General features: G+C 29.7%; 1 protein-coding gene across 2 annotated transcripts in view; it reads left to right on the forward strand.

Moving 5' to 3' along the window:
- Positions 1-17,642, forward strand: part of si:dkey-97m3.1 (fatty acyl-CoA reductase 1) — a 37,584-nt gene that overhangs the window by 13,737 nt on the left and 6,205 nt on the right. The window contains exons 2-8 of one of the 2 annotated variants that reach the window (XM_051107699.1): positions 5,869-5,925; positions 10,422-10,597; positions 13,382-13,561; positions 13,883-14,060; positions 16,457-16,501; positions 16,812-16,930; positions 17,093-17,160. In XM_051107699.1, coding sequence (XP_050963656.1) covers positions 10,491-10,597; positions 13,382-13,561; positions 13,883-14,060; positions 16,457-16,501; positions 16,812-16,930; positions 17,093-17,160 — 697 coding nt within the window. In that variant the 5' untranslated portion in view covers positions 5,869-5,925; positions 10,422-10,490. The remainder of the gene's footprint in view (positions 1-5,868; positions 5,926-10,421; positions 10,598-13,381; positions 13,562-13,882; positions 14,061-16,456; positions 16,502-16,811; positions 16,931-17,092; positions 17,161-17,642) is intronic. The other variant, XM_051107697.1, reaches the window with a different exon arrangement.

The following is a 17,642-nucleotide window of genomic DNA, read 5'->3' on the forward strand; positions in this document are numbered from 1 at the left end:
TTTCATCAGTATCAATGATGATAACTTTTTTATTATTATTATTATTATTATTATTATTATTAGCTGTTGTTGTTGTATATTATAATAATAATAATAATAATAATAATAGAATTATAACTTGAATTATTAATAGTATAATGATATATAAGATATAAAAATATAATATAATATTATTATTATTATTGTTCTTGTTGTTATAGTAATATGTTGTTTCATTATGATTATTACTACCACAAAATATGACAAATAACGAAGAACTATTGCTATTGTATTAAGAATGCATATCAATATTACAACATAACAGTAATAATTATATAATGACAATATAATCAAATAATAATGCTTTATATATATATATGTATATATATATATATATATATATATATATATAGAAAAGAGTGTTTATATATTATAATACAAGTATAATATAATAATTATAATAAATAATCTAATAATAAGAGTTGTATTTTACAGTACAATACTTATAAATATTTATATATTTACTGTTTTAATTGCTTCATTCTCAAACATTAAACCAATTATTTTTTTACTATTTTACAAATATTACTATTACATTAATAATAATAATAAATTTACAGTACAACTGTACAATTCTATATATATATATATATATATATATATATTTTTTTTTTTTTTTACAATAAACCCATTTAATTATTAGAATTGTTGTTGTTGTTTTTATGTATACTAAATAATAATAATAAAATTATCTAATTAAATGATTGCATTAGATTATTTTATTGAATGAATATTAAATTGAATTATTAATCAGAAATATTACTATTACATTAAGAGAAATAATAATAATTGTATTTTACAGTACAACACAATAAATATTTATATATTTTACTGCTTAATTTTTTATTTTTTTTATTCTCAAACATTAAACCATCAAGCTTTTATTTTGCAGGAAAACCACAGGGAGTCTTAAAACGTCTCTTTTGCCGATGACAGTCTATTCATAAGCGCTTCTTATTACGAGTTAGAAAAGATAGTATTTAATGAAATCTCAGCATTTGGTATTTGATAGGCCATATTGTGATTTCTGGCTTAATTTCTACTAATGGTGCATTGAATTCTTCATCATCAGAAACATCATGAGTGTGTTCGCCTCACTTTAAGACATTTGTGACCTTTCTGAAACATTGTGCTTTTCTTATTTTCTCGCTTTTCAGGTTTTTCAGACAAAAGCCCCACGCCATTCATTGTCTTTTTGTCATTGGATATGTCGTTCTTTGTGATCGGCTGACATCCGATCGCATCCTAACTTTCAGTTAACCACACAGGACTTGTTGATCCTTAAATAGTTAGTTACGTCAACCCGTGCAGAACATCAAATGCATCTGTGTTTGCTCGTATGCAGTCATCAGGGTTTATCGCTATTGTTTTCCCTGAACTCGATCCTCCGGAAGCGGCAGGAGAAGTTGATGCGCCGCTTTTCCCTCGGGCGACGTTGTAAAACGCTCTTTGATTGTTGCCATGGAAACCCGACCACAAACGCCATCCGTATGAGTTATGGATCAGAAGGCGAGCTGTATTTCCATACGTGTCTGATCTGCTGCCTGCAGCGCTGTGTTGTAGGTGTGGCGGCGTGTTTCTTTCTGGCCATTACGCTTTGGCAAACGCAGGCTCTGCTGGCTGATGGAGTACGTCTTTGTCACTGCTCCTTTCTTTATGTGATTATGAGTCACATCCGCAATAATGGAGAGCAGGAGGACAGGAATGGACCTGTGTTTATGGCAGTTTGCTGAATTTGCTGTGTGTGTGTGTGTGTTGTTAGAAAGGATTTCTATTTTAAGTGAATGCTGTTCTTTTTACATTTTTAAAGAATCCTAAAAACAGTATCACAGGTTCCAAAAAAAAAAAAAAAACTTTACATTACTTTTTCTGATCAAATAAATGGAATTTTGATGAGCATAAGAAAATTCTCAAAAAAACATTAAAAGTCTTAAACTTCCCAAACTTAGGATGGGAGTGTATATATGGTTTATTGCAGAAATTGCCCGTGTTTTTTTTTTTTTTTTTTTTTTTTTTTTTTTTTTTTTTTTTTTTTTTTTTTTCGTATTGTTTTTTGGGCCAATTTAAATGATTTTTTTTACTTGGGCCAGTTAGTGTATTTATCATAATATTGTGATCATTATTATTATTATTATTAATGATAATAATAATAATAATATACTTGTATATTCAATAAGTTTATACATATATATATTTTTTTTTACTTGGGCCAGTGTATTTAGCATTAATCATAATAACAGTAATTAATAATAATAATAATAATAATAATAATAATATATTTATATATGATTGACATATTTTTATATATTTTAAAATAATAATAAATATTTTTATTTATTATAATTTTATATATTAAATGTTTAATCACTATAATAAAAATATTATTGTATCATTACTATAATTACATATTATTAAACATGTATAAATTAGAAATGAACTATTAAATATATGATAATTATAATACATATTATTGTTGTTATTATTATTATTATTATTATTATTATTATTATTATCAAATATCACATATTATGCCAGTTGGTATTAAACAGCAATATCCTAGCAAAACCATTTTTTAAAAACTTTATTATATTTTGAATTATAGTGTTTAATTTTTTTAAAGCATAGTTTTTATTTTCATATTTTTTGTAGTTATGTTTTTGTAGTATTTATTTATTTTGTTTATATTTTGTTTGTCTATGTGCTAAATGATCTCTCTATATTTTTTGTACATTTTAATTTTTCTCCAGTTTTAGTCAGTTTAGTACATATAATTAGCATAAATTAGGTTGACAAATGTTGCCTTGGGTTTGTTTCATTTAAGTTCACATTTATTTTAATTCTAGTCATTAATGCGTTATTAAGGTTTTAGTTTTGATTAAATCGTGGCTATTATGGGTAATTAAATCTGATTAATGTTTATACAAATGCCTGTAGACGGAGTAAATGTGTATGTTTTGTGTCTGCTGAAGTTAGCAGCAGTAGTTTGATCTGGTCTGTGACAGACTGATGTGAGATCTGGACTCGAGCCAGAATGAAGCTCAGCGGTTATGAGATGCAGATCAGCGTTATGGGTCATTATGGGTCAGACGGACAGATCCTGTCATCGCGCCGCAAACTCTCTGACCTCTCATATAAACCTTAATAAGTTGTGTGTGTGTGTGTGTGTACCAGGTGTTCCCTTCATTATGAGGACCAAATGTTTCAACAAGTATTTTAATACAAGTAAGTTTTGACATTGTGAAGACTTTTTTTTTTTTTTTTTTTTTTTTTTTTTTTGTCCCCATGAGGAAACAAGCTTATAAATCATCCAGAATGAAGCATTTTGAGTTTGCAAAAATGCCTGTAGCTTTGTGAGAGAGAGGTTTAGGGTAAGGGGATAGAAAATATAGTTTGTATAGTAGAAAAACAATTACGCCTATGAAATGTCCCCATAATGATAAGGAACAACAGTGTGTGTGTGTGTGTGTGTGTGTGTAGGTTGTTCATGTAAGGAATGCTTAGACGCTCCAACAGGCAGATTGTGTGTGTGTTTTTGTGAATGTGGGAAGCCATTCTCTATCAAACAAATGTCTCTATTGTTTTGTCATTTAAACGGCCTTTCACCAGATTCTCATATATTTAAATAATTAAAGAGATGATAATTAAAGCTTTATATAGCTGCATTTGCAGTTTATTCAATTATAGGTAAAAGAAAAATGATGTACTACACTGCATCTAAAATGTAACTGTTAAAATATAAAAAAAAAAAAATGAAAATGTATGTATAAGAAATGTTGTAAAAAAAAAACACACACACATACACAAAAAAAATAAATAAATAAATATTATTATTATTATTACAAAATCAAATGTTTTGTTTATATATTTATATATATTATATATATATATATTTTTTTAAAACATAAAATTAATATTAATTACAATAAAATTATGATCATAATATAAATGTTATTATATTATGAAATTATTATATAAATATTTATTTATTTATTATTATTACAATCTAATTTTACATTTTAGAAATTTAAATATTTACAAAAAAAGCATATCAAATTAATAAATAATAATTAAAATTATTATTATTAATAATCATATTAATGTTATTATATTATGAGATTATTATATATTTAAAATGTATATAATATATATTAAATACCTGGGCACTATAATAATAACAACAACAACAACAAGAATGATAATGACGATGATGATGATGATGATTATGATGATTATTATTATTATTATTATTATTATTATTATTACAAAATCAAATGGGTTTTTTTATAATTTAAATTAAATTAATTAAATAATTAATATTCAAATTAATAGATATCAAATTAAAGATATGATTATCATCATATTAATGTAATCATTTTATGAGATTATTATTATTATAGATTTAAAATGTGTATAATATGTATTAAATATCTGATCACTATAATAATAATAATTATAATTATTGTTACAAATTCAGATTTTATATTTTAGATGTTTATATATTTTTAAAAAGCATATCAAATTAATAAATAATAATAAAATTGATTTTTTTTAATTATTTTTAATCATATTATTATATTATGAGATTATATATTTATAACGTGTGTTTGTGTGTATATATATATATATATGTATATGTATATGTATATGTGTATGTATATGTATATGTGTATATATATATATATATATATATATATATATATATATATATATATATATATATAAAGTGTCTGAGCACAACGACAATAATAATAATCATAATAATAATATAATATTAATAATATAAAATAATAATATTGATTATTATTGTTATTATTATATTTCTCTTTTTGCTACTTTCTGTAGTGACCTAATTAAAGGTGTCATTATACATTTATATTACTTTGTATGTGTATATATATGCATGTATATAATATTTTTTTCCCCCTCTCTCTCTCTCTCTCTTTGTTTGGTGTAAGCATATTGTATAACACATGCTGTCACCCTGATCGAGATGTTATGAATATCTGAATTCATTTTGATTTGTGTTGTGAACACAAACAGCTCTGATGTAGTGTTTGGGAGCGTTTTGCGGTGTCAGACGTCCCACAGGTGAATTATTCAGTCCGGTTCAGGCCGGGATACTGATCTACCTGCGATAAAGCGCCTCGACAGAAGCATCAGACCGTCGCAGTAAACCCGCCTTCGTTGTCTTCCACTCACCCCAGTCTAATGGCGTTCCGCTGGCCGTTTCTTCAAACACGCCTGTAAGAGTGTGTGTGTGTGGTTTGAGGACGAGTGTTTGTGTGTTTATCATTCACCCAAGGCCACAGCAGTGAAGGAACTGAAGGAGTATTGTCTCTCTCTCTCCCACTCGCACACAATGGGGTTTTTTGTGCCAGAAGGCCCGGTGGAGACTGGCACAGGCAGACCGCCGTCCCACAATGCACCTTTGCTATTTCCACCACACAGAGAGCAAATGTTTACAGTGGTCGACCTCGGCGAACCCCTGACCTCAATACAGTGAACCTGTGCCGTCCTTTATCCGCACGTCACTTCCTTTCTCGTGCAGCGCAGCTTTAGTGGATGCGTTTGAACCGTCTGGTGATTCGGATTGTCCCAGTGTGAACTAGATCAGCACCAGTGTTATTTTAGTTACTCTTATCAATACTATTATAGTTATTATCCACTTTATTTTTCCTGTAAGAGTAGGCGCTTTTTATGGGTCTGGCTTCCAGTCTCATCCACATTCAGCTGTACAAAACAGCTGCTTTTGCTGCTTGATATTGTCCTACCATATTATTTTAATGTTTTATCTTATGAACACACTGATTCTTCTCGTTATTTCCCTAGAGCGACTAATGAACCAGAAGTCTTGCTCAAAGGCTTACTTCAGCGTTGAAGAATAAGGTGGATAAATAATTTAAATTACTTTTTTATGTTTGTATTTTCAGCTTTTTGCAATTTTTAAATAATTATTTTTATTTCTATTTAGGGTTTAATTTGTCATTTTTATTTTTATTTTTATTAACAAATTTAATTAATAATACATTGTTTTCTGATATTATTTATATAGGTTTTATTAAATGTATTTTATATTATATTTTTATAATAATTTATATTAATATGCTTATATATATTTATATTAGTGTTTATTAATAGTTTGAATTAGTTTTTGTTTTTAATTTGGTAATTTTGTTGTGTGCTTTTGGCGTTTTAATCAATTCATTTTTAATACTATTATTTTAGTATCATAATTTTATTTGATAAATTTCAGTTTAAGCTTTTAATTTCAGTTTTAACTTTTCAGTCAGTATTTTCAGTGCTTTAACTTGAACTGTTAAATTAAATTCTCTAATTTCCGTTTTTCACCTAATATTTATATATTATTTTCATTAATAAAAATGTATTTAGTTGTTTTAGTTTTATAATAAACCAGTGTTATTTCAGTATTATTTAATTTTAAATTTTTATGTTTATTTTTTGTTTACTTTTTTGGAAATGTTATGTGCTTTTGGATTTTTTTTTTTTTTTTTAATAATACCGTTTAGGTTTATTTTAGTTCAGTTTTTCCTTTTCCTATTTTTAGTGCATCAGTTTATACTTTCAAATTTCAGTTTTTAATTTCTGTGTATCTTTTACGCTTAATTTATGTTTTATTTTATTTTGGCGTTATTTAAATTAACAATTTTTTAAAAATACTAATTTATATACTAACTTAGTTTTAATTAATATTTCAAGTTGGCTTTTATTTTATAGTTTAAGTTTTTATTTTTAGAAATTTTGTGGTGTACTTTTGCCCTTTTTTGTACAAATTAATTAATTTGAATGCTATTAATTAGGTGTAATTTCTTTACTTTATTTTTTATTTTAGTTTTAGTTTCCCAATTTTAGTGATTAACATTTTTTACCTAATATTTGTGTTTTATTTTTTATGTAGCTTTATTTCAATGAACAGATAATAGCTCTGCTGTGCTGTATTTTAGCATGTGTCAGTGTGTGTGTTTGAGGGCGTTTGCTCTGGCGACTCTGCAGCAGCATATGGAGCTTCATCCTATGCCAGCGTGTGTAGTGTGTGTTGTGTTTTTGTTGCCCGGTGACACAAACCGCAGCAGGAAGTTTGGCTGAAGTAGCTGCGCTCATTTCCTTCATTTACTGCATTTCCAGCCCTCACGAGCGATCCAGCGCGTCGTGACCCTCTGGTCTGAAATGAGCACATTGTCCTGTCTAGTTTTGTGCATCTTGACCTTTTAAATATTTTTCTGTCCATCGTCGCATGAACTCGCTCCAAATCTGTGTGTGTGTGTGTGTGTGTGTTGGCTAGACTGCTCTCATGGCCCATATGTTGTCTGTTCTCTCTAGTAATCTGAGTTAATGGCAGTTATGGCCAGACTCGTGTGTTGAGATTATATCATTACAGCGTTATTCCTGTAATATTTGCATGTTTGAGTGTGTGGGAAATGCTCCCCTAATGATTTTCCATATTAAAATCATGCGATTTTATTTGCATTTGAAAATCCTCTGGTTGTAAAAGACTAGATAGTTGCTTATTGCTGTGCACACACTTCATATTAGCCAAATAAGTTAAGTTAGGTTTTTTTTATTATGATGTCGAAATGTTGTTTATGCGCTCTGTAAGTGATTAATAATTTGTTTTGATTTTTTTTTTTTTTTTTTTTTTTTATTTTATTTAGCAGAAGAAATCTTATTTTATTACTTTTATTGTTGTTTTATTATAGCTATTTATCTGCTATTATAGTTTTATTTATTATTTATTATATATTAGTTTTAATTTTAGTTTCAGAAATTTTATTTTTTCATTTTTATTAATATTTTTTTAAATATTACTATTTATTATATATTAGTTTTAATTGTAGTTTCAGACATTTTATTTTTTCATTTTTATTATTTTTTTTTTTTTTTTAATATTTCTATTTATATTTAATTGTAGATTTTTTTTTTTTTTTTTTTTTCATTTTTACTTTTAGTTCAGTCTTAAACAAAAGTATTTTTTTTATTATTATTTTGATCTGTAAATACAATTTATTTGATATTTTTATTATTTATTTTTTATTTATTAATTTGGTCTGGATTTGTTTTACATTTTTTTGTATTTCTTAAAGCTTAATATTAAAAAAAAAAAAACGGTATATAACATATATTCTAAATTATTAATTATACTATTTTTTTGTAAATTTAGAATTTAATATTCAAAAAATAACAAATTCTAACTGACATTTAGAAATTTCCCAGTAATTGTGTAACAAAGTGTGTTTCTGCTGAAACAGAAGTACATGTGTACATTTCACACCTTTGACAATCTTGACTAAAGTAACATATTGCGAAAGCAAATAAAATGATCTGTGTCTTGACATGCAAGCAGCACACCATGATCTCCAAGACAATTTCTCAGAAATTCTTGGGGAAAAAAGTCAGGAAGAACTGGATCGTGACGTGTTTTACAAGCTCTTGCCATAAGGAAGGTTTAGATGTGGCGTTTAAACGGTTTGGTTTATTTGCATACCGAATGTGGATTGGTGCTTCTTTGCATATTGATTGCAGATTGGTCCTCCCTCTTTACACTGATGACTGTAAAACATCTTTTAAGTTCTGTTATGACATGTTATGATGTCTACATGGGGTTTATGCGCTCTCTAAATGATTACATTCGTACTTCAAATTTTATGGTGTTTGATTGAATTATTTTTTTTACGGTTTTCTGATTTTTTTTTTTTTTTTTTTTTTTTTTTTTTTTTTTAGGTTTTCAATGTTGTGATTTTAAATTTATTTAATATTTGTTAAAATAATGTTTTTTCATTGTGTTTTATTTGTTTTTTAATTTGTAATAGAAATGGCGTTTCATTTAAACCTCAGACTTTATTTATTATTCTGATGCCTTGCAAGCACTGTTTCCTTTCGGAAATGCTAATCTGTTTTTGGATAAATATGCGTTGAGAAGCGTGACTCAAGCGAGGGGTTCAACAGCTGTCAGCAGCGTCCCGCAGCATCTGTCTGGCCCTCGGCAGGTGCCTACTGCCGGGGTTACGGGGGGTCACATGTTACGTCCAGAAATTATTCTGATTGGCTGTGGCTGCTGGAATGTGCCACTGCCAAACCCTTGGAATTGTGGGTAACATAAGTCAGCACACGTGTGTCAGAGAGGATGCCAGTCTCTGCAAATCCTCTTTTGATATCAGATTACAGAAATCACAGCGCGTTCGGCATCTATGTACCCCGTCAGACACGCCATGCTAAATGCTAAGTGTTCAGATGCAGTGAAGAAATGTTTCCCAGTCTGCAGTTTTCTCCGTTACATAAACACTGAAGTTGGTGACATAATATGATGAGATTTGTCATTTGCATCTTGCGGTTCGGCCAACTGAAACTTACATAATGTCTCTGAAAGGGTGAATTCTCATGTAAAAATGTACAGATCACTTTTTCCAAAAATAAGGGCATTTCTTAAAAGTATGAAAATGATGCCTGTTTTTAGGAACATGCATTGAAAGGTTGTTTTTATGGACATTTAAAAAACACACATTCACCAAGTACATTCATTTTATGTTATTTTATTTTGTTTGTTTATTTATATTTATTTTATTTTTATTTTTTTGGTAATTTCATGTTATTGTCATGTTGTTGTACTTAATTGTCATGATTAAGTACGTTTTTGTACATTTATTACCCCAAAGTGGTGATGTTCATTATGTTCCCAAAAATAATACAGTATTTTATTTGATTTTATATTTTTCCTATATATATATATATATATATATATATATATATATATATATATATATATATATATATATATATATATATATATATATATATATATTCCCAGTGGTGATGTTCATTAGGTTTTCAGATGATACACTTTTATTTTATTTTGTTTTATTTTGTTTTATTTTATTTTATTTTATTTTATTTTATTTTTTTTTTATTCTAGTTATTTTCAGTGCTGATGTTAATTAGGTTTTCGAATGATACATATTAAGTTTAGTTTTTCCCAACGGTGTTGTTTACTAGGGTTTTAATTAATACAGTATTTGTTTGTTTGTTTATTGTTATTGTTTTTTTTATTCTAGATTCTAGTTATTTTCAGTGTTGATTTTCATTAGGTTTCAAATAATGCACAATTGTATTTTTTTTTAATTTTATTTTTTAAATTAGCTTAATTATATTTGCTACCAAAATTCCTGTTTTTGAAAAGTTTGTTTGTTTATTCTCAATGATGGGTATCATTAGGTTTCCAAATATTACCGTTCATGTCATTTAAATTGTTGTAACAGTAACATACTCTTTTCATTTATGAATACTTTACAGAACGTAATGGTAATTGTCATGTTTTGTGTCAGTATATTTATTTTACAGCACTGACGTGCGTGTCTGTGTGTGTTTTGCAGCTGTTTGACCGTGTGCGTGAGGATAATCCTGACTTTCATCAGAAGATCATCCCCATCAGCAGCGAGCTCATGCAACCCGGCCTGGCCATCAGTCCAGAGGATGTGCAGACTCTCACTTCCTGTATCAACATCGTCTTCCACTGTGCCGCCACCATCCGCTTCGACGAGCCCCTGAAGTGAGTGACACTCAACATACAATGACATGTACGAAACGTGCAATCAGAAATGTTTATTGAGCAGCAAATCAGCATATTAGAATGATTTCTGAAGAATCATGTGACACTAAAGACTGGAGTAATGATGCTGAAAATTCAGCTTTGATCACAGCAATAAATTACAGCTAACAGTATATTCATATAGAAAACAGCCATTTTAAATTGTAATATTTTATTTTATTTTATTTATTTATTTTTACGATTTTTACAGTATTTGTAAGAATTAAATGCAAATGTCTTAGTGAGTAGAAGAGACTCCTCAAAGCTTACTGACCCCACACTTTTGAACAGTAGTGTATGATTGAACCACAGCTATGAAAAGCACAGCTACACTTGTAAAAGAAGTGAGGAAATGTGAGGAAAGCAAGAATAAGAAAGGGAAAGCACGCACACACACACACACACACACACACACACACACACACACTGTACTTGTGCTGTGTCATGAATCTCCGGCTGAGGAGCAGATGTTCTCACTGCTGGAGGAACGAGGGATTCATTAGTGAACCGCTGACTCCAGAGCAGGAGCGAGTAAGGGAAACGTTTCTTCTCCACACACACACACACACACACACACACACACACACACAACACACACACAACACACGCACACACACATCTGTTCACAGAACCTTTTGCTTAATTTTCCTAAGGAAAATAAAACTGTGTTAGTGCCAGGATGTGTTTTATGAATGCAGTTATTTGAATCAGTCCTCTCACTCTCAGCAGCATTAGAGACATGTATTATTAATATACTACTATAGTTTTATAAATATTTTGTAAATACAAATGCCTTTTTAGAAACATTTTTATTTTAATAATTTTATATTTAAAGTCTAATTAATTTTGTTGTATTTTTGTCATGTTTTTTGTTTTGTTTTGTTTTGTTTTAAAGTTTAAATTTTATTTCAGTATTTTCATAGTTTTAGTTTTAGTTCATTTTTACCGTTATAGGAAAATTATATATTAAGAAAATATTTAGTTTCTATTAAATTACCTTATTGACTTTTTTTTTTTCACTATAATACTGTACTGTTAGGTGTATTAATTATCTATTTTTATCATTTTTTTTATTTCTTTATTTTAATAAAATGTTTGTTTATTTGTTTTATTTAATAATTAAATGAACAGTTTTATATTTAAAGTCTTAGTAATTTTGTTGTGTATTTTTGTCATGTTTTTTTTTTTTTTTAAATATGTTTTTAAAATTTAATTTAATTTTTGGTTTAATTTTAATTATTTCAGTATTTCCATAGTTTTAGTTTTAGTTTATTTTAATAACCGTGTCATAGGAAAATATATATTTGGAAAATACTTAGTTTCTATTACATTACCTCATTGCCTTTTGTCCTCACTATAATACTGTATTGTACTGTTAGGTGTATTTATTATCTATTTTTATCATTTTTTAAATTTCTTTATTTTAATAAAATGTTTGTTTATTTGTTTTATTTAGTAATTAAATGAACAGTTTTTATATTTAAAGTCTAAGTAATTTTGTTGTGATTTTTTTGTCATGCTTTTTTTTAAAAATATGTTTTTAAAATGTAATTTAATTTTTAGTTTAATTTTAATTATTTCAGTATTTTCATAGTTTTAGTTTTAGTTCATTTTAATAACCGTGTCATAGGAAAATATATATTTGGAAAATATTTAGTTTCTATTAAATTACCTCATTGCCTTTTGTCCTCACTATAATACTGTATTGTACTGTTAGGTGTATTTATTATCTATTTTTATCATTTTTTAAATTTCTTTATTTTAATAAAATGTTTGTTTATTTGTTTTATTTAGTAATTAAATGAACAGTTTTTATATTTAAAGTCTAAGTAATTTTGTTGTGAATTTTTGTCATGCTTTTTTTTAAAAATATGTTTTTAAAATGTAATTTAATTTTTAGTTTAATTTTAATTATTTCAGTATTTTCATAGTTTTAGTTTTAGTTCATTTTAATAACCGTGTCATAGGAAAATATATATTTGGAAAATATTTAGTTTCTATTAAATTACCTCATTGCCTTTTGTCCTCACTATAATACTGTACTGTACTGTTAGGTGTATTAATTATCTGTTTTTATCATTTTTTTATTTCTGTAATTTTACTAAAATGTTTATGTTTATTTAAAAAATATAATTTATATATTTTGGGTATTTGCCATATTATAATAGTTAAGTATTATTTTCTGCTGCATTACCTTACATTACTTTTTTCCTACTCACTATAGTACTGTATTGTTAAATGTATTTTGTATTTTTTGTAAGCTTTTTTTATTTTTTCATTAATTTCTTTCATTTAATCTAAATGTATTTATGTATTATTTATTTTGGGTCTGCACCAGGTTATTATAATAATATATTGTTTCTATTACATTACATTATTATGTTTTTCTACTCACTATAGCACTCTATTAGATGTATTATTTATGGGTTTTTTTGGGTTTTTTTTTTTTTATTAATTTCATTAACTTATTTCATTTTATTTCATGTACTTATTTGAATTAGTTAATTTATTTAATTTTATTTGCTTATTTGTTTTTTGGTGTTCCGGCAAGCCATAGTGCATCTGTGCGCTGCTGTTTTGTCTGACACGCTGTACTGACCCTAAAGCAGAGCAGTGATTTATCTGACTGTCGTTCTTAAAGTTTATTTTATTAAGTCACACAAATGTATTTTTATGGTGTAAGTTTTTGTCACAGACAGTATATATTGCTGATTATGATGTGAATTCTGCCGTGTGTCTGCGCAGGCATGCGCTGCAGCTGAACGTCATCGCCACGCAGCAACTCCTCTCTCTGGCGCAGCAGATGCAGCACCTGCAGGCCTTCATCCACATCTCCACCGCCTACGCCAACTGCAACCGCAGACACATCGACGAGGTCATCTACCCTCCTCCAGTCGAGCCCAAGAAACTCATCGACTCTCTGGAGTGAGTGCAATATATTATCATCATCATCATCTCCAACTCACTTACAGAATCTACCCGGCAACCGCAGCCATGAGCTCATGTTACCTGATGGAGTTAAAACAATCCAGTTGTGTAAGGGAAGAGTGTGTTCAATAAAAAAAGATTTCCCTCCACAAACTTCAGTTTGAAAGCACTTGGTTTACGCCACTGGTCATTGCATGCCTGGTTTTCCACGTTATTTGACTGTCACGCTGTATTGTATCAGGATGTTTTGTCTGACACACTGTACTGACCCTGAAGCGGAGCAGTGATTTATCTGTCCGTGTGTGTGTGTGTGTGTAGGTGGATGGATGACAGTATCGTCCGTGACATCACACCCCGTCTGATCGGTGACCGGCCCAACACTTACACCTACACCAAAGCGCTGGCCGAGTGTGTGGTGCAGCAGGAGAGCGGCAAACTCAACATCGGCATCATACGGCCGTCCATCGTGGGAGCCAGCTGGCAGGAGCCGTTCCCCGTGAGTTACCATCCGCTCACGACAGTCCTCACTCATACAATGATGTGGCTTAATGATTAAAGACCTGGGCCAGGTTGTAAGTTCAAACATGGACTAATGGTTGCCATTTCTACATAGCAGAATATCATAGAGGTGTTTGCAGCGCAATTGTTATTGTTAACTAAAAGTGAAACCATAGAAAAGCAATTTCATTACTTGAAATAAAATGAATGTTAACTGAAATAAAAAAAAAAGTTTGAAAAGGTAAAAAATTTGAAATACTAAAATAAATAAAAACAAAAAATATATAAATAAAAATATCCTAATAAATATTGATGCTTCTAAAACTGAAACTGGAAAAATATATACAGACATATTAAAAAAAAAATAGCTTGAAAAAATTTATTTTAAAAATGTTTATTAAAAAAGCAAATTTATTTCAGCTAGCTGCCAAGAAATGTTTTCATTTTCATTTAGGTTAATTTGAAGTACTAAAATAAGTCAAACTGACTTACCTGATCTAAATAAATCGTTTTATAGACAAATATTTTGAAAAATTATTAAAGAAAATTAGCTTAACTTGATGTACAAAAATACATTCTTTAACAAAATAAATCAAATTAAAATAACAGAATTAACAAAAAATTAACAAAATAAAAGTTTGCCTAATATATATGTGTGTGTACTGTGCGCAATTATTATGTATATATAAATACACACAAATGAATGTATATAGTTAAGAGAAATTTATGTACAAAATATTTTTATTTACATATAATATAAATTCTATAAAAATTATAATAAATACATATACTTGTAAATAGTTCTTAAATATATACATGAATGTGCTTGTATTTCTATATACATAATAATTACACACAGTACACACACATATATATTAGGCAAACTCAAACTTTTATTTTGTATGCGATTAATCGTGATTAATCGTTAACCAGCCCTAAAATAAATAATATTGTTTATTCATTATGTGAAATAAAATAAAGATTAACTGAAAATAAAATATTAAAACCACCCAGACTTATGTCAAAGACAACATTTCTCATTTTAGTTTTATTTAAATTAAGTATTAAAATAACTAAACTTAAAGTAAAACCAAAATCTACGTAAAAACGCATAAATGCATAAATAAAAGGGTAACTTGATGCACTAAATAAAAAATATAAAAGCTATATAAACAAATGACAACAAAATTACTAAAACTTCAATAAAAACAGACAAATTCAGAATCTTAAAGGAACCGTATGTAGGATTGTGGCCAAAACTGGTACTGCAATCACTTTCAAAATACTGCAGAATGGCGTATCCCCTCCCCCTCCCCCCTGACTCGAGGTTGCCAGCTAAGCTGCAGGATTCCGCAGGAACGTAGGCTGCTACCAGGAGCTTCCAATGGCAAGTGACGAGTCCTACACAATAAGTTTTTTTTCTTCTGTTACTTATGTTTATGCTTCACGAGAGATGTTTTGCAAAGTAATTATGTGTCGCAAAAATTTACTAAAGGCGATTAGCCAAATATTTCGTAAAGATGTACTGTAATACCACATTTCAGTCGGAACATAGATTGTTTTCATACTGTGCTAGTGGTGCCATATAAAGCTTTTTATGAACGCATTTAGCACGGGCGACCGTGGAAAATCCACTGTGTATGGAAGCACGGGGCTTTTAGCCTATACCAACAAAATTCTTCTCCGTTTTCGGCATCTCCTATACAAATCCTTGTTTTATTTCGGACTTTGTCACGACGTACTTCGGATTCATAACGAGGTCTTTTAGGTTTCGTAACCTTATACATGTTTTATCCGACACGTTCGTAGCTGCAGCTGTAACTAGAGCAGAGCCGCCAACCCGGATAACGAAACTCTACTGACTTCGTGATTGGTAGACAGCTGGAGGGTGGCGCCTCAGACCAAAACACAACATGACAACATCAACATCAACTTTCACTTTTAAATGACAATATCCTGGCCAGACCACTGTTGTCAGTGATATAAGTATTTGAAATGAACATGATTTCTTAATGTCTAGAGACATGTCAGGGCCATTTTATGATTAACTGAAATAAATTTCTTACATACGGTTCCTTTAATATTAATCATTCAAAATATTAACAAAATGTATAATAGTATATCAATAATAACACTGATTTTATTTGGACTCTTTAGACCTGAACCAGTTAGCAACTGCATCGCAATGTTTTTTATTAATTTAATTTAGTTATTTTCACAGAACCGTAGAATGTAGTTTCTTGCGTTTTTCCTGTGGTCAGTGTCGTATACTGCCATATAAAGGTTTCTTAGATGATATGCAGATTTTTATAGCAAACAACAAATTTAGACCCTTGTAAAATACACAGCAAAGCTAATTGCCACCACGATTGTGTGTTGTTCTGTGTTTTACAGGGTTGGATAGACAACTTTAATGGACCAAGTGGTGTTTTCATTGCTGTAAGTATTACTTATTGATGTTCTACAGCAGATCTGAACATTTTATACATCCTGAACCCCACAAAGAGCGATCTTAACCCTATAAAGCTACTTTAAGTGAATTTCTAAGTCGTTGCTGATCTCGCAAGATTCAAAGTGATGAAAACAATCTGCCCTCGTTTTAATTAGCCTGTGTTTCCTGAAGTCATTAAGCAGTTTGAGCCTCTAAACGCCTCTGTGAAGCTCACAGCCAAACAAAGGCATATGGTGCGTTTGGCTCCGCTGGCGTCCTCTCTGACGGAGAGCGTGTGTTTTGTGTGTCCCGGTGCAGGCTGGGAAGGGCATCCTGCGCACCATGAGAGCCAGTAATGACGCGGTGGCCGATCTGATTCCCGTAGACGTGGTGATAAACCTGACGCTGGCTGCCGGATGGTACACCGCGGTGCACAGGTGAGCTTCACCTGTCTGATATGTTTATGCTAGACCCGCAGGTGATTAAACGGAGAATATTAGCATGAAAGTCCCTCTGCTTATGTATTTGCATAAGGGAGAATATGAGGTTGTGCACATGCGGCACGGTGTGATTTCCTTGTTTTTGTGTTTTCATTTCAGACCGAAAACTGCGCTCGTGTACAACTGCACAACCGGAGGCATCAACCCTTTCCACTGGGGAGAGATCGGTGCGTAACATGCTTTCTTACCGTTGTGAGTGAGTGCATACTGCATACTACATACTACTGAAAAAATGCCTCAAGGTTCTTAGCCGCATACATGTTACATACAGGAGATGTAATGCAGCGAAATGACGGTAGCACTTTTTTACAGTTCTGAACCTCACGTACATACTAAGGACTTATTATAGTGATTACAATGACTAGGTACTAACCCTGAACCTACCCCTAAACCAAACCCTACCTCATGTAGATACCTTATATTACAGTATTTTTAGGTAAGTACACTGTAAGTACATGTAAGTACACGTACTGTAACATAAAGTGCAATCAAAATGTCACAGCGCAACAACACACAGAAACTGTGGGTTAATGACATACACGTACTGTACATAATAAAATACTGAATATAGATTGTATGAAGAAATTATGTGAATAAATTGATTTACAATAAATGAAAGCCAGAATATAGTAGAGAGAGAGAGAGAATA

Source organism: Labeo rohita, chromosome 4 (genome assembly GCF_022985175.1).
Source record: "Labeo rohita strain BAU-BD-2019 chromosome 4, IGBB_LRoh.1.0, whole genome shotgun sequence".
In the NCBI taxonomy this organism is placed as follows: Eukaryota; Metazoa; Chordata; class Actinopteri; order Cypriniformes; family Cyprinidae; genus Labeo; species Labeo rohita.